Source organism: Nuphar pumila, chromosome 14, assembly GCF_984573655.1.
Source record: "Nuphar pumila chromosome 14, dmNupPumi1.hap1.1, whole genome shotgun sequence".
NCBI classification, from domain to species: domain Eukaryota; kingdom Viridiplantae; phylum Streptophyta; class Magnoliopsida; order Nymphaeales; family Nymphaeaceae; genus Nuphar; species Nuphar pumila.
This window is the reverse complement of record NC_143262.1, coordinates 6,624,180-6,650,555: the sequence shown is the minus strand read 5'-3', so window position 1 is coordinate 6,650,555 and position 26,376 is coordinate 6,624,180. Positions and strand designations below refer to the sequence as shown.

At 40.3% G+C, this 26,376-nt stretch overlaps 1 protein-coding gene across 1 annotated transcript; it reads right to left on the bottom strand.

Moving 5' to 3' along the window:
- On the bottom strand, positions 1-24,015 carry LOC149816199 (lysine histidine transporter-like 6). The gene is made up of 10 exons (XM_089988068.1): positions 23,843-24,015; positions 23,371-23,530; positions 22,555-23,154; positions 6,844-6,962; positions 6,009-6,392; positions 5,489-5,882; positions 2,431-2,536; positions 997-1,088; positions 803-871; positions 1-99 (listed from the first exon to the last, which is right to left on the bottom strand). Exons 1-10 carry the CDS (start codon positions 24,013-24,015, stop codon positions 1-3), a joined length of 2,196 nt encoding a protein of 731 aa, XP_089844194.1.
- Positions 24,016-26,376: the final 2,361 nt, after the last annotated feature.

Sequence of the window (26,376 nt, the reverse complement as noted above, 5' to 3'; positions counted from 1 at the left end):
TCATCCAAAAAATCTGTACGTAGAGGCATCGACGATTATGTTTCTCAAACCGCCCACGGAACAGACGAACATGATCACTAAGCCCAGCAAGATGCAGCCCTGCAAACCTATGTTGTCAGTATCGGTTTCAAACCCAATTGGTTAAGTTCACTTTTATAATTTAAAGAATCATCAAAAAATTTAAAAGAAAATTATTAAAGTAATAAATATTACAATAAGAGCCAATTCAGCCCCAAATGGATCGATTATGTTAGGTCCCAACCACCCAAGCCTATTCTAAGTGTCAGCTTGCACAGAGAGGAGACACCCATGAGAATCGAACTTTGACCACCCGTCTAGTTGCCAAGGCCCCCACCCATTACGCCAACCCCCCATGCAAGACTATTGGATGTTCTATAGTGTGAACTCTAAAATGAGATCTTTGGATCCTTCCAAACTTTGAGGATTTCCTTTTTAATGTAGAGAGAAGCAAAGTGTAGTTCGGGTTGGATCCAGTTTAATTTAAGGTTTTTATTGGTGTTTATTTAGATTTGAATATTTTTCTAAGTAATGGATCAGTATAACATCTAAACTAATCCAAGGGTTTCCCATGTTCCCTTATATACTCATTATAGGTTTCTCAATTAGAGTTTTGAAAGAAATTATTGATATTTTCTTTAATTTTTTGCTTTAATCATTTATCAATTTTCATTATTCTTGCTTTTAATAGTGTAGGAGTAGAGCAACCGCTATGCATCACTTTTATACTCTGCTAACATTTTAAGCAAAAAAAAAAAAAAAGAATGATGGTTTATGTGCTTACCCAATTCACCAACCATGAGTAGCTGAGCCTTCTTGGCTTCTTGACTGTTAACCAAAGTATGCATGGAATCTACATAAAATAAAAAGTAATTTTAGAATGTATATATATATATATATATTAAAAAAAGAAAAATCTTGCCTTTATTTACAACTATAATAAGATCTAGACTTAATCAGCATCTTAATTATACTTACAAAGAAGGAATTTGGTGCAAAGGCAAATCCTCCAAAGAAGCCCAACAGGTCGCCAAAAAATGGAAATGTGACGGCGATTAGCAAAGTGACAGCTGAAGAAAGACCACCACCAATAAGAAGTTGCTACTATATTTTTATTTTTCTTCTTAAGCAAATAATGAGATATTAAAAGCTAGCCTAAGGTTGCTCAAGTGGTTAGAGTGGTTCTTGGGAAGATGATGGAGTTTAATCTTGTTGAGGATCTATAGGGATGGCAGTTAGGGGTGGCAAAACCTGACCCGACCCGCTAACCCACCTCTTAGGCGGGTTCGGGTTTGGAAAAAATGAACCCGTTTAATAAACGGGTCGACCCGCCTAACCCGTTTATTAAACGGGTCGGGTTCGTGTTAGGGGTATGCCAACCCGCCTGACCCGTTTATTAAACGGGTTAGGTAGGTGGGTCAACCCGCAAACCCGACCCACCAACCTGACCCACGAACCTGAGAACCCGTTTATCCGACCCAACCCATTTATTAAATGGGTTGGCGGGTCGTGTTGGGCAAGGACGTAGCTAGGATTCATGCGAGGGGGGGGCAAACAGGGGTGTAGAAAAAAAAAATGTGTGATAGTCGGGGGTTCGGGGGCAACGCCCCCAAAAAAAAAAATTGAGATAAAATAAAAAATGGCTACAATTATTAATAAAAATCTATTTCATATGGACAAATCAAACTATTTGCTGGAGTCAGGGCTGGGCTAAAAAATGGATAAAAATCTATTTCATATGGAATCAGGGCTGGGCTAGGACTGGGCTTTTAAAAAAAAAAAAAATTAACTGTTTCGGGAGGCAGGACTGGGCTACAGCCCAGTCCTGCCCCCCTTAGCTACGCCTCTGGTGTCGGGTTACCCGTTTATTAAATGGACCGGGTTCGTGTTTGCCACAGCCGACCCGTTTAATAAACGGGTCGAGTTCGGGTTGAGGTATGCTGACATGCCAACCCAGCCCGATTGCCACCCCTAATTAATGGCAGTAGACTGGGGCGGGTGCAGGGGACAAGCTCTCTTCACCCCAACCTGGTTTCAAAATTATGCCCTCCATTCGTGCATGGGTTTTGATTTTCACCTTCATCCTTGTTCATTCCTCGTTTCATGTCCTCCATTCCTGCCTCAAATGGAATGGGTTCGGACCTATCCCCGTTTCCTCCCTTCTAGTTGAGCATTGATTCTCCTTGGAATATATCACACAATATCTATGAGAGGGGCTTATCAAATGACCCTCATTCCTAGGGATGCAAACTGACCGGATCCAGTACACAACTTTTATGAATTTTGAATGTTCTGACCCAATTTGTATCCAACTTTCCGATGTATTTAGCTAATCCCAATCTAATCCGGATTTACCCCTAATTCCTAGGCAGGTTTCGCATCATTAAAAAAAATAAATAAATAATCACTCACCAACATAGGTTGTTCGAGCTACAATGCGCAACATGGCAGTCTTTGCAAAGCCGAACTTATTCACTAGCACTGTCTCGATCATGTCAAATATTGGCATGGCGTAAACCTGAAACAATGGGCTTAGATTCTTACTATTTCTTTTTTCATTTGAAACCAGGACAGTATGATCTCCTTCCATGGTTGTTCATTCTCCTGTTCTAGAAATATTTTGGGGGCGTTCTTTTCATTCCCTTTTCTATGAAAGAGTTTCATAGGAAATAGAGTTTATTTTCTATACTGCGAAACAAACATGTCTATGAAAAATATACATTGAAACTCACATAATGAAGGAAATTAATTTTTCAAAAGCCCACTAAATGTTTTGGTCCAATTCATGTGCAACCAAACTTTTAGGGCTTTTCAAATTCCCCCCAAACTTTTTATTTGGGTTAAGCAATTGACACCCGGAATAGTTACCGTCACTAAATTCTGTTATTTCTCTAAGAAAATGATCAATCTATTCATACTTGCCTGTTCCTTTGTGAAAAGCTCTTCTCCCTTGACCAACGGGGGCTTCGCTTGTTTGGTAGGAGCAGCTTGTGCACGTCACCTTATGTTGGGACATTGCAAATTCGAATACCAATGGTATCATTGTCATATTTAAGTTGGATCTGGATCCAAATTCAGGCCCATTTTTCATAATACAAATTAGCATTGGGTCAGTATTGATCCATAACCATATCCATCTATTTTTATCATAATCTGAAGGGCACGTTGTGAGGGCAAAAGATTGTTATCCATGCATGTAGGGAAATCCTGAATGCATTTGTACAAGGGTAAATAGTAAATCTAGGACCATAGGTTTGAGGTATGTTCATCAAGTGCAAACTAATTTTGAATACAGTAGTTGTGATTGGGCATATTGTATGGGCAAAACAGTACTTTTAGTTAAGCATGAAGAAAAGTTAAAAATAAAAATAGTAACTTTAAAACATGAGTTAGGGATAGAAGGCAGATAAGTCATATGAAAAGTGATTTGGCATATTCACCATCCACAATGTACACAAAGACTAACCCATGGATAGGGGTGGGCATAGGGACCCATGGATAGGGGTGGGCATAGGGGCTGGTGGCCCGATGGGTGGAGACAAGATTTTAGGCGCTATCCCGTTAGTACCAGGCCGAAACCCGGCCTCTGATCTAATGGGCTTGAGTAATTTATTAATTTTGTAATAATATAAAATTTTAAAAAATTAACTATTGCATAATAACTTGGTAACTATTACGTACTATTTACCTAATTAGTTGCATTAATTTATGAAAAATCTAAAGATAATTAGTTGGGTACATAGAAAGTTGGGAACTTGTTAATTATTACTATTTACAAATGGATTTGGGTCGGGTTCAAGTTGAACCTGACCCACTCCACATTGGCCTATCGGACCAATGAGCCAGGCCATGGGCTGCTCTTCAAACCCAAGTCCGTCGAAAACCAGGCCAAAACTCATACCGTTAATAAACGGGCTGATCCATCTTGGAGTCGGGCAGCACTTAAAGCCCGTCGGGCCGAGCTCTAAACGAGCCCAGGCCGGGCCAGTCCCCTACCCACCCTACCCATGGATAACCTAACGACAATTTAGGTTCAGAGAAATTTGATTAACTATTACCAAACTTTGGTGGGAAAATTCCCAAAAGTTTGGTGTATACATAAATTAGACCAAAACATTTGGCGGGTATTTGAAATAAATTTCATAATAAATGCAAAAAAACAACTTTCCTATCGAAATGAGTTCATACCACCCTCCCTGATAAAGTACATTTATTCTAAAGTGGCTCTTTCAAAGGAAATATTCTTCCCTTGAGTATAACAAACGCCTTCCAAAAAACTGTTGGAGCTTGTTAAGATTTTTGGTAATAAAATCTGTTTAAAGCTGTTAGAAACTATCTATTATTCTTTCTAGCATATTTTGGGGATAACCAAAAGTGAGAAAGAAAGAAAAAGCAGAAAGATGCTTTAAAAACACTAGTGGTATAGGTGACAACTTTTAAAATCTAAGAATCAAGCCATGCCAGGATGCTATTAAATCATAGGTCGCCCACATTGTTGAGAATGAACAAAAGTGCAAACTATCTTGGAAAAAGAATGGTTGCTCTTTCATGTGCAAAAAGTTAGCAGGCAAATTGTTTTTTTATTATATATATATATATATATATATATATATATATATATATATATTATTTATTTATTTATATATTTATATTTTTATATAGGCGAGTTGGAGTTGGGCTCCAACCAGACATGCGGAGCATTTTCCACGAGAAATTGAAATTTCTTTTTATCAACGTCACGGATCTCATTCATAAGAAATTTGTAGTGAGGCAAAATTTTATGATATTTTGAAATTAAAAATTTTCATCAAACTTCGTGATAGTCATTTTTTATTTGTCTTTGAGTCTTTTCCATATATAATCATCCCTCCCTTATAAGGCAAACCTAAACCATCCTTCCTTTGTCCCATTTTTCAAAATCAGCCCTCCTTTTTGCCAAGCATTGGAAAACCATCTTTAAGATAACTGTATACAAAAGCACACATTTGACCTAACATTTTGAAATGAAAGGATGATTTTGGAAGATAGAAAAAGGTAGGCTTTGTTTTTTGGTATGTTGTGCAAAATAGGGACAAAAAGCTTTTTTTATTAACTTTTTTTTTCAAAAAAAAAAAAAAACTACCCGCCCCCCAAAATCAATGACACATTGTCTGACCTCTTGGTAAAACCCTTGAGGTCCCCATGCCCACCGGGTAGTAAGTATACACCCAGCTTCGACCTTGCAGCAAGAGATGTCATCCATTGGTTTCCAACTTGTGATGTCCTGTTAACTTGGTGACATTCACAAGTCGCCCGTATACATGACCGGAGCCCTTGTGGGCTTCTTTAAATTTTATTTTTTATTTTTTGTTATCCATGTAAGAAAATCCCATCTTATTGTGATTAAATAGTAACAAAACACAAGCAATAGCAACGCTTATATATGCAAAGATAAGAAAGACTGGCATGATATTTACTGACTTGGTCTCACCTGGTAACTTCCCGTAACATGAATGACTACCATCATATTTGCAGCAGCAACCAGCCACTGTGGGCGTCTAAGGGACATGAGGATGTTGTCATCCACGTCCTGTCCAAAAGCCCAGAACCCAATGAGTGCAGTGGGGAAGTAGCAGAAGGCAGTGATGATGTAGGCAATAACGGAGCCCTTCCACATGGGTATGATTGATGGCTTCTGTGGGGTTGATGGGATTGTTGCCTGGATTTCCATGACAACCCCATGGCCTGCATATGCAGAGGATATCTGCCCTAGTGCACTGAACACTCTGAACATGGCATCAGTGGGGCTGGTCCTTTTCAAAGCATAGTTCACGTTCGGTATTGGTCCCCTGGCTAGACAAGCCGCCCATGCCATTGTGGAGTAGCTGCACCAATTGAGCAAGATAGAACAGAAGCCTTAATCATGATTGGTGACGAACCAAAAGTTCAAAAGTTTCATATATATATATATATATATATATATATATGAGAGAGAGAGAGAGCTCATTTACGTTAGGGACATGATTGTGGCCACTAGGGACACTCCAGCAACAGAATCAAAATTTGGGAGCTGAGAGAGGAAGACATGGATGGTTCCAAAGATGCATATCCAATATGACTGCCTAAACTGTTTGCAGTTTGAACAGATAATCTCTGCAGATTTCATGAGGGACTTCCCTCCAATGATCATGAACACGATGTCACACCCCATTTGAACAATCAATTGCTGAGGCAAGATGACCCACAGTCCCAGCTTGGGCCCCAATGCGTACTGTCCCAGCTCGTGATATCGATCAAAACGCCTTCCAGGCACATGTTCGTGTAGATGTATCAGTTCCCACAATGTGAACAAGGTGATCGCCCATGACAATAGCAGCACCAATACTCCAGGTCCCCTGAAAATTAATGTTTTAAGGTCATCAGCTCAATTATTAATGAATCTTTAACTCAAGGTTTCATTTTATATCTACACGGTGCACGGTAAAAATGTGGGACCCATCTACGAGATGCTGAGTCCAACCATGGTGCTTTGATGCCGTTCATCGCATGGATGAATGACATCGTTACCGTCAGAGGTCGCTCTGACCTGATACGCACTCATTTAACTATTCAACTAGACAAGTAGTTATCAACAAGTCTTAACTGCTATTGCTGTTTGTTACCATCATCTTTATTGCTTTCAAGTTCAAAACTTGGACAAAGCATCATTTCTAAGGTGCAATAAGACCAATATTATGAACTTCTTGAAAGTGATGACAGTGTTTAACCAATCAATGCCATAAGAGATTGAATCTCATTGTCACTTACCATCATGTACGTTGAAATTGATGGCATGAGATTACTTACCAACCAAAGTACGATACAGCATAAGGCAAACTGAGAACCCCGACACCAACCATGGCAGTGACGTAATGGAAGGCAGCGTACCACCATCTTCCATGGCGTTGTTTCTCGGAGTATACGGCCTGCGTGTATCATTTTCTTAAACACAGAATAAGCTATATATCTTGCTAAGCTAGCAATTATAACCATGCATGAACATGTATATTTGTAGTTGGTGGCATTGTCTTGATCTCACCTTTTGGTCTGATACTTGGGCAACAGGTGGGAAAGGGAAATCGTTTTGGCTCATCATATCTGCACGTAGACAAATTGCAGGTGTGTTGAGTTTGAGAACTTTAATTGGGGTGTTTCTCTTGTATTTGTAGTGACTTGATCTGAATCAGATCCCATGATGCCTAGAGCCATGCACCGACCACTTAGGGACGCAAATGAACCAGATTCAGTATGGAACTTTTATGACTTTTGGCTGTTCAATTCTGACCTGATGTGAATACAACTTTCCTATGTATTTATTTGCAAATGGACCAGACCTATGCAAATGAACCTGATGTGAATACAACTACCCAAAGATGTTTTGCTTAAGATCTTAAGATGCTACAGAGTATATGAAAAATTAACATCACCATCTACACAAAAGTTGTGTGGATTGCTTTTAACTGGTGGGCTCTTTAAGGTCTTGGGTGTTGGTGACCTCACATGGGGTTTACCTCTCATGGTGGTGGGCCATTAAGTGACCCGGTTCTCGGCGAGGGTTCCTAGACTTCTCGAACCACCAACCAAAGTTTCATACAACTTTTTTTGTGGATGACCATATGGCCAGCCACTATCAAGTCTACATTAAATCAGGCAGCATATATGTTTTAAAATGCTGCATTTAGAGAGAGCAGGAAAGGCTTGGGGTTGACCCCAGTTTGTGAGTGCAGCTTTAACTAAAAGTTATTTTCAGCGGCAAATTAAAGTTCTGGAAGCGCATAAAGTAGCATCAGATGCATACTGTCATCTTTCTAATACAGATGCATGCTATCATTTTTCTAGTACTAAAATCAAAGTGGCTTTATCAATTTACAGTATAAAATTTTGTGACCAATCGATTATCTAATCCAATCTACATCTTCTTCAAGGAGCACTTTGGTGGGTTGGTGTGAGTCTGTGAGAGATAGTATATGCTATGCAGCCAGTGGGTGGTATCATACGTACCATTCGTCGTCATCATGATAAGCACTGACATTACCATTGACTATTATTGTCATTTTCATTGTTGTGTTAGTTTAAGAATCGCATCGAATCTTTAACAAAACAATTACTGTAGCTACTATTTTCTTTTAAGAACAAGTGAGTTGACCAGTGTAGGATGCCCACTTAAACATCCAAGTTATTTTGGTTTTAGTCATTATCATTTTTTTAATGAAAATAAATTTAATCAAAGATATGAAGAAATTGCACAGGGAATTTAGGGAACAGGGTGGTGAGAGATCACCTGAGCAGCAGCAGGCAGAAACAAAAAAACAAAGATAACAAAGCAAGGAAACCAAGACACATCAGATTCTATTACTGAGTATGGATGGGAAACAAGCTGAGCTGCTTGTGGCTGGGCTCATGTTTGGCTCGTAAAGAGCTCATTCAAACTCGTAAAGTAAGCTCGGCAAGCTGAATATGAACAATAGGAGCTCGGCTCGTCTTGACTCATATAAGTTCATTATGTAGTAAGAAATAGATTTTAGATATATTTTACATATATTTTTTTTGTGATCCTATTTATTTTAGCTTTAAAAAAATGCATTTTTTTTATAAATAAGTCAGCTCGAACTTGACTCATTTAACTCAAACTGATTATGAGATCAAACTTCAGCTTGTCTCACCGCAAGAATGAACCAGGCTTGAACACTTTAAGCTTGTCTCATTCAGCTCACTTACGAGCCCTATCCTAAGTGGCATACCATTCTCTCAGGTCATCAGAAAATCTCTCCAACTTTCATGTAAGAAACAAAGATGTAGCTCTAGTTGTATCAATTGTAATAGGTGTGTGTCCTCTTCGATGTAGTTGTCTATGTGAGCATGTATGAAAAGAGAAAGATTGAGAAATGCAAGTCTCTTTGTTCTTACCTAAGAAAAAAGGTTGGGAAATGCATGCTTGAGAGAGGAGTCATCTATGTTGGAACACGATGACCAAAAACAGAATTTTAGAAAACCGAGATCCCAAGCTTAGAGGCACATTCTTAATATTGCTATCTTTAGAACCTCAATCGCTCCACTTCGTGATTTTCAAGTTTGAAAGTTATGTTTGTGCACAACTGAGTTTCCAGGATACAACTAGGCTTGAACCTCCAGAATGACACTGCTTCACAATACCAGGTGACATATCCCACTCTAGACACAAAAGTTTTATGATGCACAATTGCTAATATCTTTTGAAGACAAGTGTTTGCAGGTAACCATCAAGAATTGGATACCCCTCACACTTGGATGGCAAATCGGATAATCGTCCATTATTTGACGGCAGAACATAATGTCGTTCATTACAGGACGGTAGAGCAAAGTATTGTCTGCTACGGGACAACAAAGCATAACACCGTTCGTTGCACCGAACACATGGATAAGTTGTGGCTTATTCCTATATCATCCAACTGCCTTATACGGCAGGAGGACTCTTCTTGGATGGGTCATCTTTCTGAGGAAAGACTCTCCTAAAACTCTATAAATAGGGGCTTACCCCTATACCTTGAACATTAAGAAATTAACTAAAAATTATCAAAAAATCTACATCTAGATACCTACATGCTGGCTCTGCAAGAACACGTCTACACAAGTCTTGCTGGTACAATGTCCTGACACCATTGAAGAACACTCATATCTACATGCCAACGGAAAATAAGGAGCATGAACGAAAAAACAAACCTTCAAATATGAAAAAGGTATTTTTCCAGATCCCTAATCTACTTATTCTAATTTCATTTAATCTTTGGATTAGGTATTTATACATGTTTTTATCTTTTATTTTTATATTGAAATTTGTGGCGACGCAATTCAAGCTGCAAAGATTGAGAAACCTCTAACATATTTACCTTCTCGTCAGGCAAAGGACGGTCAAAACTTGTAATAATGTCCTCATAATCTTAAAAAGGATTTACATAATTCAGGTAAGTCTCATCTTCCCAATATTTAAATCTTTTATCAATAGTTTTTGGCTACCGTGATGGGACACCATACTTTTTTTAATTTTCGTAGCTAGAATTGCATCATGGACAAATTTTGAAAAAATTATTTTTTCTCAAGTTGTCTGTCTCTGTCGGTCGACAATCTCGGTTTTGCCATCCTCTGAGCTTTGGTTGTCTATTGAGCTTTGGCCATCCGCTAAGCTTTGGTCGTCTGCCAATCATCGTTTGAAGACCCTTGTGTTTGTATATTCGTCATATGACAATGTCTGTTGGAAAATTCTGCAAGACTGTGTTGTTTGGTAATGTTTGGTCATTTGCAGATCTCGCGTGTGCAGATTCTGTCGTTCGTTGTAGGCAATGTTATCTGCAGATCCTCATATCTGCAGGTTTTGCCATTCCTTTGACAGGCAATGTCATCTGCAGACCCTCATGTATGCAGGTTCTGTCGTTCGCTGATAGGCACTGCCATTCACAAACCCTTGTATCTGCAAGTTATGTCGTCCACTGATAGGCAGTGCCATTTGCATACCCTCATGTCTGCAGGTTCTATCGTCTGCTGACAAGTAGTCTCATTTATAGATCTTCGCGTTTGTGCCTTCTTTTGCTTCTTTTTGATAATTTTTTATTTAATTTATGTTATCTCATGAATAGGTTGCTTTGCATTAGATTCATGCATCAATATTACACCTAGGTGTTCTTATAATTTTAGAAATACTTGCTAGAGATTTACATGTTACATAAAAAATAAAAAAATACAACCTCCAGCAAGTTAGGACTTGTTTTGAAACACTGCTTGATCTCATTGTGTACTCTTTATTTTTATCTTCCTCATCTTTTAGGAAAATAGCCTTTCTTTTATTGGCATTTTTCAAATTCTACTGTCCTATTATTTGAATCTCTGGATCCCCCTATGAGTATTCTTAAGTTGTTAACTTGAGTATATCGGTGGTAGTATCACTGGAGTCATATTCTCTACATTAGTACATTTAAGTTGTTAGCATAGGTATATCAGTGTGGACCCGAAAGAGAGTCTTAAAACCCGAAGAGGCATTCTGGATTAGTGAATAAAGGTTTTTAAGGTACCCATTATCTTGAAAATCTCTTGTTGCTTTGCTTGGGGTATAATGCATACTTGAAAACACTAAATCTAATCCATCCCAGAAGAACCACCTTTGGAGAATATCACGTAAGGGATGTCACCCCATCTGATGCAAAACATCATATTCGATGATGATCTTAAAGAAAGGACCCACACAAACATTCCTGTTGAGTCTATGGATGACCCAAAAAGGAGAAAGACTCTGATGTTCCCTGAGTTCATCTCACAATGGTATCCTCATCGATCTCATAAAGTTTTCTGAGAGGGTTACGAGATAGGTAGTTCTAACATGGATGAGTCTACCAAAAAATAAATTTTTAAGACCTCACACTTCAAAGCTTGGTCTAAAAAATGGCACCCCCACTAGTCTTATAAAGTTTCTTACACAGGTTACAAAATGGATAGCTTTAGTACAGGTGAGTCGACCACAAGACGAACCCCTAGGACCTCGCATTTCAAAGCCTGGTCCAAGGAAGCGGATGTACTTGCACAACTAAGACAAAATATAAAATGAATAAAGGAAAAGATGAGAGAGATCTAAGAACAGTTGAGACAATAATAAGCAAGAGCTGAAAGAAGAGCCTGAAGAGCCCACAAGTCATAATGTGAGAGGGCACGGTCCGATAGAGAGACCAAAAGAAAGACCAGACAGACTCTAAAGCCACAAGTGAACAAAGAGCACAATTAGTGGGGAGAGTCCCAACTTTCTAATGTGGAGAGGGGAGTCCACATATCTAGGTTGACCCGTCCAGATCAAACCATGTCGCCCTAGTCGAATAAAAAGATCAAATTATTGGAAGACATGGTCCAAAACCTAATATCAGAAATAAGATATATAGATAAGAACTGGAAAGAATATTTCATAAACAACTTTCTACCAGAAGGATACGGTGATGAGGATGATAAGTCTCCTCCAAAATTCTTAAAGTTCAGAGAAAAAGGGACCCAAGGACTCACTTGTCCTTATTCATGAAAAGTATGGTCAAATATCAAAACAACGATAGGAAGCCAATTAATTGGTTCTCCAGAAGCCTGAAGGGAGAGGCATTAGAAATGGTTTGTCACTCTGAACCTCTAGAACAAAAGAAAATTTAATCAAGTCATAAATTTGTTCATAGAACAATTTAAATTCAATCTAAGGACCCTTCTCACCATCAGTCAGTTTTACAACCTGAAACAAAAGAAAGAGAAAGGTGCTCACACGTTCATCAACAGGTGTTCTTCCATAGACAGTATGATGAAGGAGTCAATCTCAGACTCTCATGCATTGGTCATCCTACTGGACAACTTCTCTCAACCTCTATGAAGCCTCAACAACTTGACTCACATTAAAACATACACTGAACTTATCAAGAAGGTTATAACTTTTGAGGTAGGCATTCAAAGATGAGTGTATAACGGGTTCCTAAACCACAACAGGGACAACAAAATATACAAGAAGTCAGACTTGTCCAAGGGTCAATTCAACATTGTCCAAGGCCACCAGAAGCAAGGCAATAAGGGTCAGAAGGCAAGCAACAAGAGAACCACCCCAAAAAAGGCAAACCCAAAATAGACTAAGGACAGAGTATTCTCCAAGTTCCAATAAGCTTGATCAGACATTCTGGATCTCTTGTTAAAGGAAGGATTGGTGAAGTTACCCGAGGTGTTGAACCCACTACAAATGAAAGGAAACAACCCGACTAAGTACTATCGATGCCACAAAGTTGTGGGGCACTACACTGATGAATGTTTTATCCTCGGACATGTTATTCAGAACAACATCAAAAATGGTAACTTCCTTATAAATCAAGAGCAAGAATAGTCATACAAAAATGTGAATGTAAACCACAATAAAGAGAAAAAAGTCCAAGCTTGTGAGCTTAGAGAGGAATGGTTCTCAAAACAGATCAACAAAGCATCAACCAACACAGTGGTCTGCATTCCTCGAGTCAACTCATGTAGTGATGGTCTCTGTTAACCATTAGTGGTTCACCAAGTGTGCTAGCATGAGGGCATGAAAATACAGACAAGGTATGTTTCACAGGAGAAAGAAAAATCTTCAGGGATGTCCCATAAGGTAATTGTCATTCGCCTGGACCCACCAAACGATCATACCAAGGTATCTCTTTCTGTGTCTCGTAAGAAAGATCTCATCCTACAAAAAGACAATATCTCTATACTCTCACTTAAGAAGAAATGTCAAGGAGGTGGTGCGAACCAAGTCAAAAAGAATATACCCTTATTTTCTCACAGAATTGTCTCTTGACACCAAAGCCTCCAGTACAAGAAGATGATAGACGATTCTCATTTTAAAAGTTACGCTTAGTACAAACAAGTCTTTCAATACCTCAATGGGTGGAGAATCACCTTAACCATGGGGTACCAAGCTTTTAAGGGATTGGGTAGAAACCAACAAGGCATCATAGAGCCACTCTCAACCGCACCCAAAGTGAGAATCCATGATCTAGGATATAAAGGACCTGAACATGAAATCAGCAAAAAGGAAAAGATCATATGGGGTCCTAAAGGAGCATTTCAGAAATATCTATATCTTATCCAACCATCTTATACGGTAGGAGGACTCTTCTTGGATGAGTCTTCCTTCCAAGGGAAGACTCTCCTAGTACTCTATAAATAGGGGTTCACCCCTATACCTTGAACATCAGAAAATTACCTAAAAATTATCAAAAAATCTAAATCTAAATACCTACGTGTTGGCCCTGCAAGAACACGTCTATGCAAGTCATGCCGTTATGTTGTCCCAACACCATTCAAGAACACTCATATCTATATGCTAACGGACAAGAAGGAGCATGAATGATAAAGAGACCTTCGAGTCTGAAAAAAGTATTTTTTTAAATCCCTAATCAACTTATTTTAATTTCATTTAATTTTTGGATTATGTATTTATACATGTTTTTATCTTTTATTTGTATATTGAAATCTACGGTGGCGCGATTCAAGCTATGAAGATTGTGAAACTTGCCATGTCTTTACCTTCTCGTCAGGCGAAGGATGGTCGGAGCTTGCAACGATGTCCCCATAATTAATCTTAAAAAGGATTTACGTAATCCGGGTAAGTCTCATCTTCATAACATTCAAATCTTTTTATCATCACCCACACACGAACTTGCAGCCAAACGAGAAACAAAAGGATAGAAAGTAAGAAAGTTTAAGAATCAGAAAATTTGATAATCAAAAAGTCAAAAATGAAGTATTTGTAACTTAGGAAGGCTAACAAGGTTTTGGATGATAAATTATATTGAATGGTCATAAATTCAATGATTTAAACAATAGACAAAAATAACCTTGAATTATCGCTCTCCTTTCACCATCGATCAAGGACCTCCAAAAATGCCCAACAGTCACAGACTCATAAACACCTTTAAATACTCTCAAATGAGCCCAATCAATACGTAAAACTGAAAGTCAAAGTTGGCTCAGTCAAAAGTCAAGGTAAGCTTGATTCAATCAAAACAAACCAAGACACCTCTAAATGTGTGTCGCACCACTGTGAGGATAAGAATTACAAAGTGTGTTATCAAAGCATCACATTGTGCCTCAAACGCCCTTGCATCAAAATGCCCTTACGCATACACACACGGATGGTTGATGTGTCAGTTCATGTAAGTCACTCTAAGATACAAAGGTTTCCAAAGGTTTAAAAATGCAAAAAATAATATTTAAACCACCAAAAAAATCTCTCCCTCTTAGATATAGGACTAAACATTTTTCAAAAGTACTTTAGTGGCAAACAATAAATCAATCAAATCTTTATAAAAAATCAAGTGATATATACATTATCATCGTAGAAAATAGTTTATTTTGAAGCCTTTTCCAACAATCTAACCTTATATCATGCCAAAAGTAAGTTGAATGACCATGCATGATACACTTATTTTGATGCCATCCAAGAATATTAATTCAAACAATTTTGCAAAGTCTTTCCAAACTATGATCCATTTGACTACGCTCGCAATGGTTTCCAAGTCCAAGGCCGTCCTCTCAAGCCATATTTTGATTTTAGTATATGCACCCACTAGTTAGGATGTAAACAGTTCAGGTGCAACCTGATACCTTACCCGAATATGAGTCTATTAGGTGGGTTTGGTATTAAGTTTTGCATGTAATCCCAAACCTAGATCCGACTAAAACCTAAACCTAACTAAAAATCTGACTCAATTAAGTGTAAATATATTTCTTATTTCTTAAGTTTATTTTTTTTATATATTATAGTATTAAATATGTTTGATCTAATAAATTCTTAATTTGTTATTTGCAAATTGAAATAGATGGGTAGGAACCGACGGCGAGTGCATTCTACAAAGATTTGCACACATATTCAGATCGCAAGACATTCATTTGTAGTGAAGCAGAAAACACCTTTATAAGTAACTTACACTTTGTAGTGCCATATTCATTCATTTTATTTTGTACATTATCATTAGTGACTGATAACCAATTATTAATGACGCAGGCGAAACTGCAATATGTAGAGATTGAAATCTCAACATCTTCTTCACAAGGAGGTCCATCGACGACGTAGTGAGACATCTTTGCCAAGTTCTTCGAAAAGCATGCATTTGTCATTCCATCCAAACCAACCTTTTACAGCTAGATATGAGCTTCAGAGCTATCTTCTCTGCTAGAGGCGACACAGATAAAGCTCCAACAATTAAGAGAAGAATAAAGGACAGATTGAGAAGAACAAAAACGAGAAAGGTGAAAAATGGTGCGATAGAAAGAGAAGCAGATAGAAAGTTTAGAAAGGAGATGCAGACCTTCATGCATATGCACAGACAGAACCCTTCATCCTAGATCTAAAATTTTTAAACTCACTTTGTTTAACTACAATTTTCTACTTTGCTATAATTTTTAAACTCTTTGTTTACTTGTTTATGGTCTAATTGTTTTGATTCTCCTGTTATGTGTATATATTTTCAGGGTTACGTAACATCTAATTAAAAAAGATGCTACATAACTTTGAAAATGTATAAATCCATGACACAAATTAAATTTTGATTTATGTAAATATTAGAAGTGTATATGTTTGTTGCCGGCTTGGAGAGGATGTACGTGAGGGTATTTTTGAAAACATATTTTAAGTATACGTTTGTTGCAAGTTTTTGTTGAATGTAAAAAAAATTTGAAAACTAATTTTTTGTTTGGAGGTTTATAGCCTATAACGGCAAGATTCTTGTCTCACCGTTATAGGCGAGATCACTGTATTATAGCCTATAATGATGTATTAATTCTCACCATTATATCCTATTTCATCGTTAAAATAACTTCACCATTAAAGATTGTCATGCCGCTATTGGTGTTCCTAGTTCTGACAAGATTCTCCGTTGATGTTGATTCACCCTTTAACGGTGAGCTATAAATGTCATCGTTATTACTCAACAAAGTTTTTTTTTTCGACAACTTATTGACAAAAAATCTTGCTATTATAGGCTTATAGTGGTGAGAAATAGGGTAATAGTTGTGAGATATATGGACGTTATTGGCCTGCATCCTTGTAGTGATACGGGGTTTATGTTTTATCTTTTTTCATCCAAATTCAAATCAGAATCTGAATCCAAATTAGATTAGGCCAAATCCAACTAAGTCGAACTTGATAATGCATGTTTATTTCTGACCCGAATCTGAACCATTTACATCCCTACCCATCACTTGTCTTCTTTTCCACCGATCCACCACCACTTCAGTGATCCAATGAATTGTTTTAGGTTAAAAAACTCTCAAATCACCTAAATGAAGCTGAAGGGTAACTTGTTGCCTATGTCACAAAGATAAGCGGACACGTACGAGGATGCGTGACATAGGTTTGACTTGTAAATTTGCAAATCTTTTAGAAAAATAGGTTTAATTTTTAATTAATAAAAACTCTTTATTAACATTTCAATATTAAAATTTTTTTTTTTCAAAAACATAATAAAACATTAAAATTATTAAAATATTAACTGTACCTACGAATCAGTGTCCGAGTGTATCAGCAGCTCATGTCACCATGGACACACCATCAAAATGGTGTCCGACTCGTGTCACTATAGAAACACCGCCAGAATGATGCGTCCATGTGGCATAGCTTGTGTCCAACTCTAAGCAAAGTGCGTCCAACTCCCTCCAAAAATATGACTTCCTATTGCTTGAAGCTGGTCCATAAACTATATATTGTGAACGATAAAGGTTTATTTGCCATTCTTCTCAAAAAAAAAAAAAAAAAGTGACCAAGGTTTTAAATTTTAAATTGTTCATACTCCTTAGATTTCATTTCTATCTAGATTGAGTACCCGCATATGTAGGGGTGTCAACTGGTCGGGTTTGGTTTGGACCAGGTGAAACCAGACTTGGACCCGGTTTTCGGGTATGGTATTGGGTCTGAACTCGGGCTTAATCAGGTCCACTATAAAAAATCATGCCCAGACCTGATAAAAAGTACATGAACCAGACCCGGTCCATACCCGTTAAAACCATATTTTTTATCATTTTTACATTAAAATTTTCTAGGTCTTAATGGTAACTCAGATCGGGTCAGAGTCTGGTATAAAATTTCACAAACTATACTCGGGTCCATGTATTAATCGGACCTTTGGATCCAGAACCGGGTCTTAATCAGGTCTTATTATTTATCACTATACCCAAACACTATAGGGTTTGGTTCGGGTCAGGTCCAGGTAAACCCGACCCGTTGACACCCCTTCATATATCCCATCAAACATGCGAGCTACAGTCTCCGTTGAAGCGGTGAAGGTATGAAGCTTATCAAATTGTTGCTTTTAGCATGTGCTTGGCTGGACATTCAAGGTAAGAAATTATTTTTTTATTATTATTAATTTTTTTTTTATGATCAAGCTGGCTGGGATTAATTTAGACAAGTCAGTTATACAACCACCCATAGCAGCAGGGTTCGAACTTACAACGTCATCACATGGTGACTTGAGCAAATTGCTCCCACCAAACCGACGGAGCACTGAAATAAGCAATCACTAATTAATTGGTTAGCAACGGTGCGTATCAGCCTCAATCGACCGATACTTATCGTATCGCCAGAAAATCCATATGATACTGACTTGAATCGGTTATTTTTAACAAATGTAAAAAAATAGCTTAAATTAATTTTTTAATATTAATTTAATAAATTTAACATGTATCACGTTCTGAATGCACGTAATATTTTTATTGTTATTTTTTGGCCGATTCAAAACGATTCACTTGAGAATCTGTATCGGCCAATTCACCTGAATCGTTGGCCCATTTCATACTGACAACATTGGGAAGGAAGGAGGATCACCACCTAATTGCAATCACTAAGGCCACAAATGCAATGTGCTGCTGCTCCTGTTCACCATATATCTGCTGTTGGGCCCCACTCTGACAGGCTGTACAACGGAAGATGGATGGTGATTAGGTGCAGCAGCACATTGCATTTGTGCAATGTGATTGCACCTGGTCCTGCCTCCGTGAAGCACATGAAGGGTTAAAGTAAGGTAGATGCTATGTCACATGACATGAGGATCTGGTCATTTTTTTCTAAAACATTCAATATGGAACAAGAGTCAAAATGGAATATCCATGTGCTGTAAGTGGATGTACATAGGGTGTCAGCGGGTCGGATCTAGTTCAGACTCAAGTGGATCTGAATCTGGATATGACTTTGAGGTGCTGGTACCAGGTCCAGGCTCAGGTCTGATCGAGTCCACTATAAGGAAAACCATACCCAGGTCCTTTAAGGATTACATAACCAGACCCGGTCCATACCCTATAAAATAGTATTTTTTATCTCTTTTACATTGAAAAATCACTGATCTTAATGGAAAATAGGGTTGAACCCGGGTATGGCATGTAAATCTCACAAACCATACCCGGATCCATATACTAATCAGGCCCTTCCGGCCTGACCTGGATTCCAATCGGACTTTCTTACTTATCATGAAACCCTAACCTGTAGGGTTTGGTACGGGTCGAATCCAAGTCAAACCCGGCCCATTGATACCCCTAGATGTACATAATGAAGCTAAGTTGAAGTTCTTTAGTGACAACAGAATGACTACTTGGCTCAAAGCCAAAGGGTAAGCACGTTGGTTTTCTATGCTGAAAAGTAAAGATGGTGGGGGGGGAGCTAGCTAGTGTATGTCACCTTTGTGTTGGGACGTTGCAGGTTCAAAACCCATCAGTGTAATTTAGGGTTTGGGGTGTACGGAGGGTTTTAGCTTGGCCTAACAAAAAAAATAAAATTAAAGAATTTTAAAGAATCCAATGTTATCAGCCATTTGATTAGTTGGCATCCGTAATGGGAACCAAGTCCGGTTAATAATCCTGTTCAGATTAGGGTTTAAGATTTCTTAACTAGTCCATTCGATATCTGAATGTGATTATATTTGTTTAGTTATATTTGGTTTTATATATATGCACCTCTTCTCCAACCGAATCCGACTCCAATTCGCCAATATCTGAGTACCTGAATCTGATACTAATCACATCCTGCAGGAATCCAAACCGTTTCCTAAGTAAATATGAAGCTGATGCAGTTGGGAGGATCGGCTGTGAAACAACTGTTTGCGGAAATGGTGGGCACGACGATCGTGTGATATGCAGTGATAACAGAAAAAAAAAGGCCACCCAAAAAATATGGGTGCTGTTTGTTTCTTTTATTTCAATAGAGCGTCGGAACTGTTGAGAAGAAGCAATAACAGTACGTGAATGAAAAAGAACAAGCTAATCACATAAGGAATAAAAGAATATAAAAAAAGACCAAAAAGTTGAAGGAAGGCTGCTCCAATCTTTGATTTCTTTTCTCTCTTCTTTCACGCAACCCTAAACAGGGTATTAATAAGTTGCAAATGGATCTGGAGACCTGGTTGAGTCCTTGGACCCGAGACAAACTCGATGCTGCTGGATCTGGGGCATCCCGCCTTGTACTCTCTATGCTCGTCTGGAGTAGGTACGAAGAGGGACCTCTTCTTCATGTCTCGGTACGGGAATCTGAATCGAATCCACTACTTGGGTCCGATCCTCAATCCCAGGGTATAAATCCGGTCCACTGACACCTAGGTCAGGTTGTATGGATCTGGGTCCATCCTGTCCTGCATCATTCTCCCCTGGTTGGGAAGAAGTCGGCTCTGACGACTTGTTGTCTCTAGAAGCATATAGATCAGACACATTGAATATAGGTGAAATGTGTCAATCTTCGGGTACTTTAAGGAGGTAGGCATTAGGACCCAACTACTTAAGAATCTTAAAATGATCATACTTCTTAGGACTCAACTTGTTATAGGTACTTACTGGAAAACACTCGGGACGCAAGTAAACCCATACTAACTGACTAACTTGAAACTGGACATCACGACGACCTTGATCCACGAAAGCTTTGTAGGCTTAGTAGCTTTCAACAAGTTTGGCTCAGACCTATCTGTGGATATCACGCACGTACTCGATGACATCAAATGCATCCGGGGCTGGGTCTGGGATACTAGGCACAGGTGCTAGGTCTACTATATGCATGGGTGACCGACCATAAACCACTTGGAAAGAAGATTTGCCTGTAGACCGGTTGATGGAGCTGTTATATGCGAACTCGGCTTGGGGCAATACTAGGTCCCATGTTTTGACATTCTCCCCCACGAGACTCCGTAACAGGTTTCCTAAGGTGTGGTTGACAATTTTGGTTTGGCCATCTGTTTGAGGGTGGTAAGCACTACTGAACTGAAGCTTGGTCTTCAACAAGGCCCATAATGATTTCCAAAAATGGCTCATAAAATGCATGTCACGATCTAAAGTGATCATGTGAGGTAAACCATGAAAGCGGGCCACGTCCTTAAAGTAATAGAAAGCTACTAGTGTGGCATCAGTGGTTCACTTACACGGGACAAAAATAGCCATTGAATCAAAATGATGCGGGGTTTTAAGGAGACCCACAATAAAATCCATGGACACATGCTCCCAGGGACGCTCAGGGATGGGTAACGAAGTATACAATCCATTGTTCTGACGTCGACCCTTGAACACTTGACATACACGACAACTCTAAACAAACTTGACAACATCTTTGCGCATTTTGGGCCAAAAGTAGTGTTTATCTAATAGAGCGAACGTCTTATCATGTCCAAAATGCTCAGCTAGTCCCCATTCATGTAACTCGAAAATCAACTGAAGTCTAAGAGAGAAGACAGACACACATAACTTGTTACCGTGAAAGAGGTAACCATTATGGATACTAAATCGTTGATCGGTAGTGCGATCAGAGGAGAGACACCCTTCCCAGACTTGCTGAAAATCAGGGTTTGTCGGCTACAACTCCTTGCACTGTTCGAACCCAATGACCTGCATCGACATAGTCATCAGAAGACTGTTCTTTTTGCTAAGAGCATCAGCCACCTTGTTCAGAGTACCAGATTGATGGTAAATCGTGAAGGTGTACTCTTGCAAGAAACTGACCCACTTGGCATGACGAGCACTCAACTTCTTTTGACTATTCAGATACTTCAATGCCTCATGATCCGTGTACAAGACAAACTCCTTATAAATAAGATAATGCCTCCAATCATGAAGGGCTTGCACTACAGCGTAAAACTCAACGTCATAAGTGGAGTATTAACACCTGGACTGAGTCAGCTTCTCACTAAAAAAAGCAACGGGTCTGCGGTTCTGACTCAAGACCGCACCAATCCTCACTTTAGAGGCATCACACTCAACCTCAAAGACTGTACTAAAATCAGGAAGGGCCAAGACAAGGGCACTAGTCATTTTCTCTTTGATAATAGTAAAGGCCCTTCTAGCAGCAGCCGTCCAATGAAAACTAGTACCGTTTAGGCACTCCGTGATAAGGGTGATGAGGTTTCTCACAAAATGTCGGTAAAAAGTGGCTAACCCGTGGAAACTATGAACCTCTCTTATAGTCTTTGGGGTAGGTCAATCTACGATCACACAGATTTTTGTGGGATCTGCCTTAAGTCCATCAGATGACACAATAAAACCTAAGAATACGACACTGGATGTCATAAACTCACACTTTTTGGCATTGACATATAATTTTTCTTTCCTTAAAATCTCTAAGACCTGACGCAGGTGACTCAAGTGATCAGACAAAGATGAGCTATAAATCAAAATATCATCAAAATATACAACGACAAACTTTCTTATACAAGGACGCAACACTTGGGTCATCATATTCATGAAAGTACTTGGGGCGTTAGATAACCCAAATGGCATGACTAACCACTCATACAACCCATCACGTGTTTTGAATATCCTCTTTCACTCATCCCCCTGTCGGCTACGAATCTGATGATACCCGCTTTTTAAACCGATTTTGGAGAAAATGGAAGCACCAGCCAACATGTCAAACATATCATCCAAACGAGGGATGGGAAAACGGTATTTGACAGTGATGCGATTGATCACTCGACTATCTACACACATGCGCATGAACCCATCTTTCTTAGGGGTGAGCAGGGCGGGTACTGCGCAAGGGCTCACACTTTTATGAATAAAGCCCTTTTGCAGTAACTCCTGAACCTGCCTCAACAACTCAGCATGCTCCGACGGGTTCATGCGATATGCAGGGAGGTTAGGCAGGCTCGATCCAAGAACAAAATCAATAGTGTGCTGCACCACCCACGTGGAAGGTAAGCCATCTGGGAGGTCATCTGGCATAATGTCGCGAAACTCCTCAATAAGGGGTGTGATGCCCGCGGGAACGAGCAAGGACGTACTCGTCGACAACTTAGCCACCAGGGCATAACAATAACCATTCTCTCGACAATGGCTCAAGAAAGACTGATAGGATAGGCCTGCAAGTCGGAGAACTCGCTCAGGTTTATCCACCGTGGAAAAACCAGTCTCCTTGATGGGGAGAAGGACTATCTTATGACCCTTAAATATGAACGAGTAGGTGTTCCTATGGCCATTATGAATGGTCTTGCGGTCAAAATGCCAGAGACATCCCAAAAAGATGTGACACGCGTTCATGGGAGCTACATCACACCACACCTCATCGTGGTAATGCTCCTTCATAGAAAACCGAACTAGACAACGCTGGTTGATAGGGACCTCGTTCCCCTTCTTGAACCACGTCATCTTATAAGGTTGAGACAGTTTATCCGTTTTTAAGTTCAAGGTCGACACGACGCTCTCGGACACCATATTCTCGCACACCTCAGTATCAATGATAACATCACACGCGTGCCCCTCATAGTTGTACCTAATTCTAAAAATGTTATTTCGCAACCATTTTGCTGGGGCCGTCTCTCGGGGTGCGGTCAAAACATGACAGATGGATAACAAATTTTCGACATTGCCGTCGAACTCGACAACTTTCCTCTCATTATCTCCCTCGACAAATGTCTCATCCTCACTCTCACTATCGGACACTGACTCAACAATACCCTCGACGAAATGGGTGCTCTTGCTCACGATGGGGCACTTGGATGCAACATGACCTAACTCCTGACACCTGAAGCAACGAATGGTAGATTCACTGGGCTTGGCTTTGGATCTAGTGTGGTAAGCGGGTCCAGAATGGTTGGGTTTGCTAGGGTCGACTCCAGGGGTGGACTTTGAGTCTTCCTTTCTAGGGGAGCTCTCTCTCCTCGTAGGAAAACTCGACTTGGGTCAACTGGACTGGTCACTACGGGAGACTCGATAATCCTGCCTCCTTTTCAACTTCTCCTCGATGTTCATGGCATAACTGCTTGCCTGATTTAAAGACTCGACTGTGACACAATTGAAGTCATCAGAAATAACAAGACGGAGACCAGAAATATACCTCGTGATCTGCTGGCGAGCGGTCTCCTTGATCTGCACTCGTAGGGAAAGACGATGGAACTCTGCAGTGTACTCTGCCATAATTCGTGTGCCTTGACGCAAGGTAAGGTACTCCTTGTAGGCTCTCTCGGCGTGGTCTGACGGCACAAACTTGGACTGCATCAACCTCTGCATCTCCTCCCATGTCTGTACGCGCTCTAGCCACTGTCGTTCCCTCGACCTCTGCAACTCAACCTACCATGTCTACTCTAGGCCTCTCAACCGAGTAGACGCTAGTGAGACACAATGGTGTTCAACGACAGTGTGGTAGTCAAAGAAGAACTGGACTGCATAAGACCAGTCGAAGAACTGCTCCACATCGAAACGACTTGCGAACTCTTGAAGATCCAGCTTCACCCAGTATGTGGAAGGGTGCTCTGTTACTCTCTGCTGACGGGCATCCACCATGCCTGCGGGGTACTCGTTTAAGAAAGCGTCATCATCCAACACGACCTCATCTCCTTCAGCACGATATTGCTCTCCTAGTAACTGATGTTGATGAACTCCGGTGACCTGTGGTCGGCGCTCTGGTCGCACCGGTTCCTATTGAATTTGCCCAGGAATCTGTCTTTGTCTGGCTCGCCCGTGAGTGGGAACTATATGTGGCCGACGTTGTGGCATCGGTATGACAGGTGGCCCTGCTATAGGTGGAAGGGTTGGTCAGGTCTCGGGCTCTAGGTGGGTAGGAATGGGATAATACGAGTTTGAGTTATGGGCCAAGCGAGGATAGTGGTGTTAGGTCGGGTAAGGTATTGGGTTTTGGATCGAGGATTGGTTAATGGGTTGGTTTGAGTGCGGGGATTGAGTTTGGTTGGTATATTATTGAGATAATTTGCCTGATTGGATATAGATCGGGTCTAATCCTAAGTTACTCGTCGGACCCAGAATGGGATGGGTAAGATCATGGATCGAGTTATGGTGTGAGAATGCTTGGTTCGAACTCGATCCTTGATCCATAACAAAATAGGTCTGGTTTTGACCTAACTCAAATTCAAACTGGAGCTCCGTCCAAGTCCGATACAAGTTTGGGTCAACACTGGATCCATTTTGTGGGTCACAATTAAAGGGTTGGGTCTGATTCAGGGTGAACCACGAACCGAACCCAACTGAGTAGGTTGGGTAAGGGGGTTTGAAACTCGGACCCGCTTTCGGGGACCCAAAGGATGGTCCCTGAAAACCGGGCCTGGGCCCCGCTGCAAAATAATCTGGGCCGAACCCTCTCGGGTTCGAACCCAGCCACAATGGTCCATGACTCTCTGTGCGTTGGTGGGCTACAGCAGCGCCCCCACGCACAACCTCGGGAAGTGGGGCCTGGTCAGCCCTCAGCCTGGCCGACGCTGCAGTGCCAGCACCCTGGTTCAGGGCCACTCCTGAACCTAGCAAACCGGGTCTGATCTGCAGACCTGGAGTCAGAGGTCGAGGTCGGACCTGTGCAAACACACCATAGCTGGAGGGTCCATCAGCGCACACTAGGTTCGGCTGAACAACCCCCACTCCAGAGTCGATAATAGCGAACATGCTTGTGTTAGGAGAGGGTACCGGTTGTGAGAGGTTGTCGCGACCTGCATCCCTTTCGCTCAATTGGTTCATATGCTTTGCAAGCTCGCCTACTGACAATTCAAGAACGCCCATTCGAGCCTCGATCCCATCCATGCGCTTCGACATACCAGTCACATATTTGCTCACTCGCAACAAACTTTCTTGAACCTTAGTCATCATGGCCATCATCTGCGCCAGTGGATCTTCGTTGTCGGTGTCCTCCCGCTCCTTGCCACTTGCCGGAGCGGTCTTCGCCTCATGAGACATCACGCTGTTGAAGGAGGAACCCTAAGCTTTGATACCACTTGATGCAGTGAGAAGAATCAGCTGTGAAACAACTGTTTGTGAAAATGGTGGGCACGACCATTACGACTGTGCGATATGCAGTGATAATAGGAAAAAAAAGGCCACCCAAAAAATATGAGTGTTGTTTGTTTCTTTTGTTTCAATGGAGCATCAACTAAAAACAAATGATGGAACTGTTGGGAAGGAAGCAATAACAGTAGGTGAATGAAAAAGAACAAGCTAATCACATAAGGAATAAAAGAATATCAAAAAAGACTAAAATGTTGAAGGAAGGCTGTTGCAATCTTTGATTTCTTTCCTTTCCTTTTTCACGCAACCCTAAACAGAGTATTAATAAGTTGCAAACAGATCTGGAGCCCGGGTCCAGGGACTGGACCCGAGACAAACTCGATGTTGCTGGATCTGGGGCATCCCAGCATGTACTCTATGTGCTCGTCTGGAGTAGGTATGAAGAGGGACCTCTTCTTCACGTCTCGGTACAGGAATCTGGATCGAATCCACTACTTGGGTCTGATCCCCAATCTCAGGGTGCAAATCTGGTCCATTGCCTGGGTCAGGTTGTATGGATCCGGGTCCATCCTGCCTTGCATCAGAAGCAGACGTAAAACATAGAGGAATAACAACTTTAGGAAATGGATGGTTTTTGAAGCA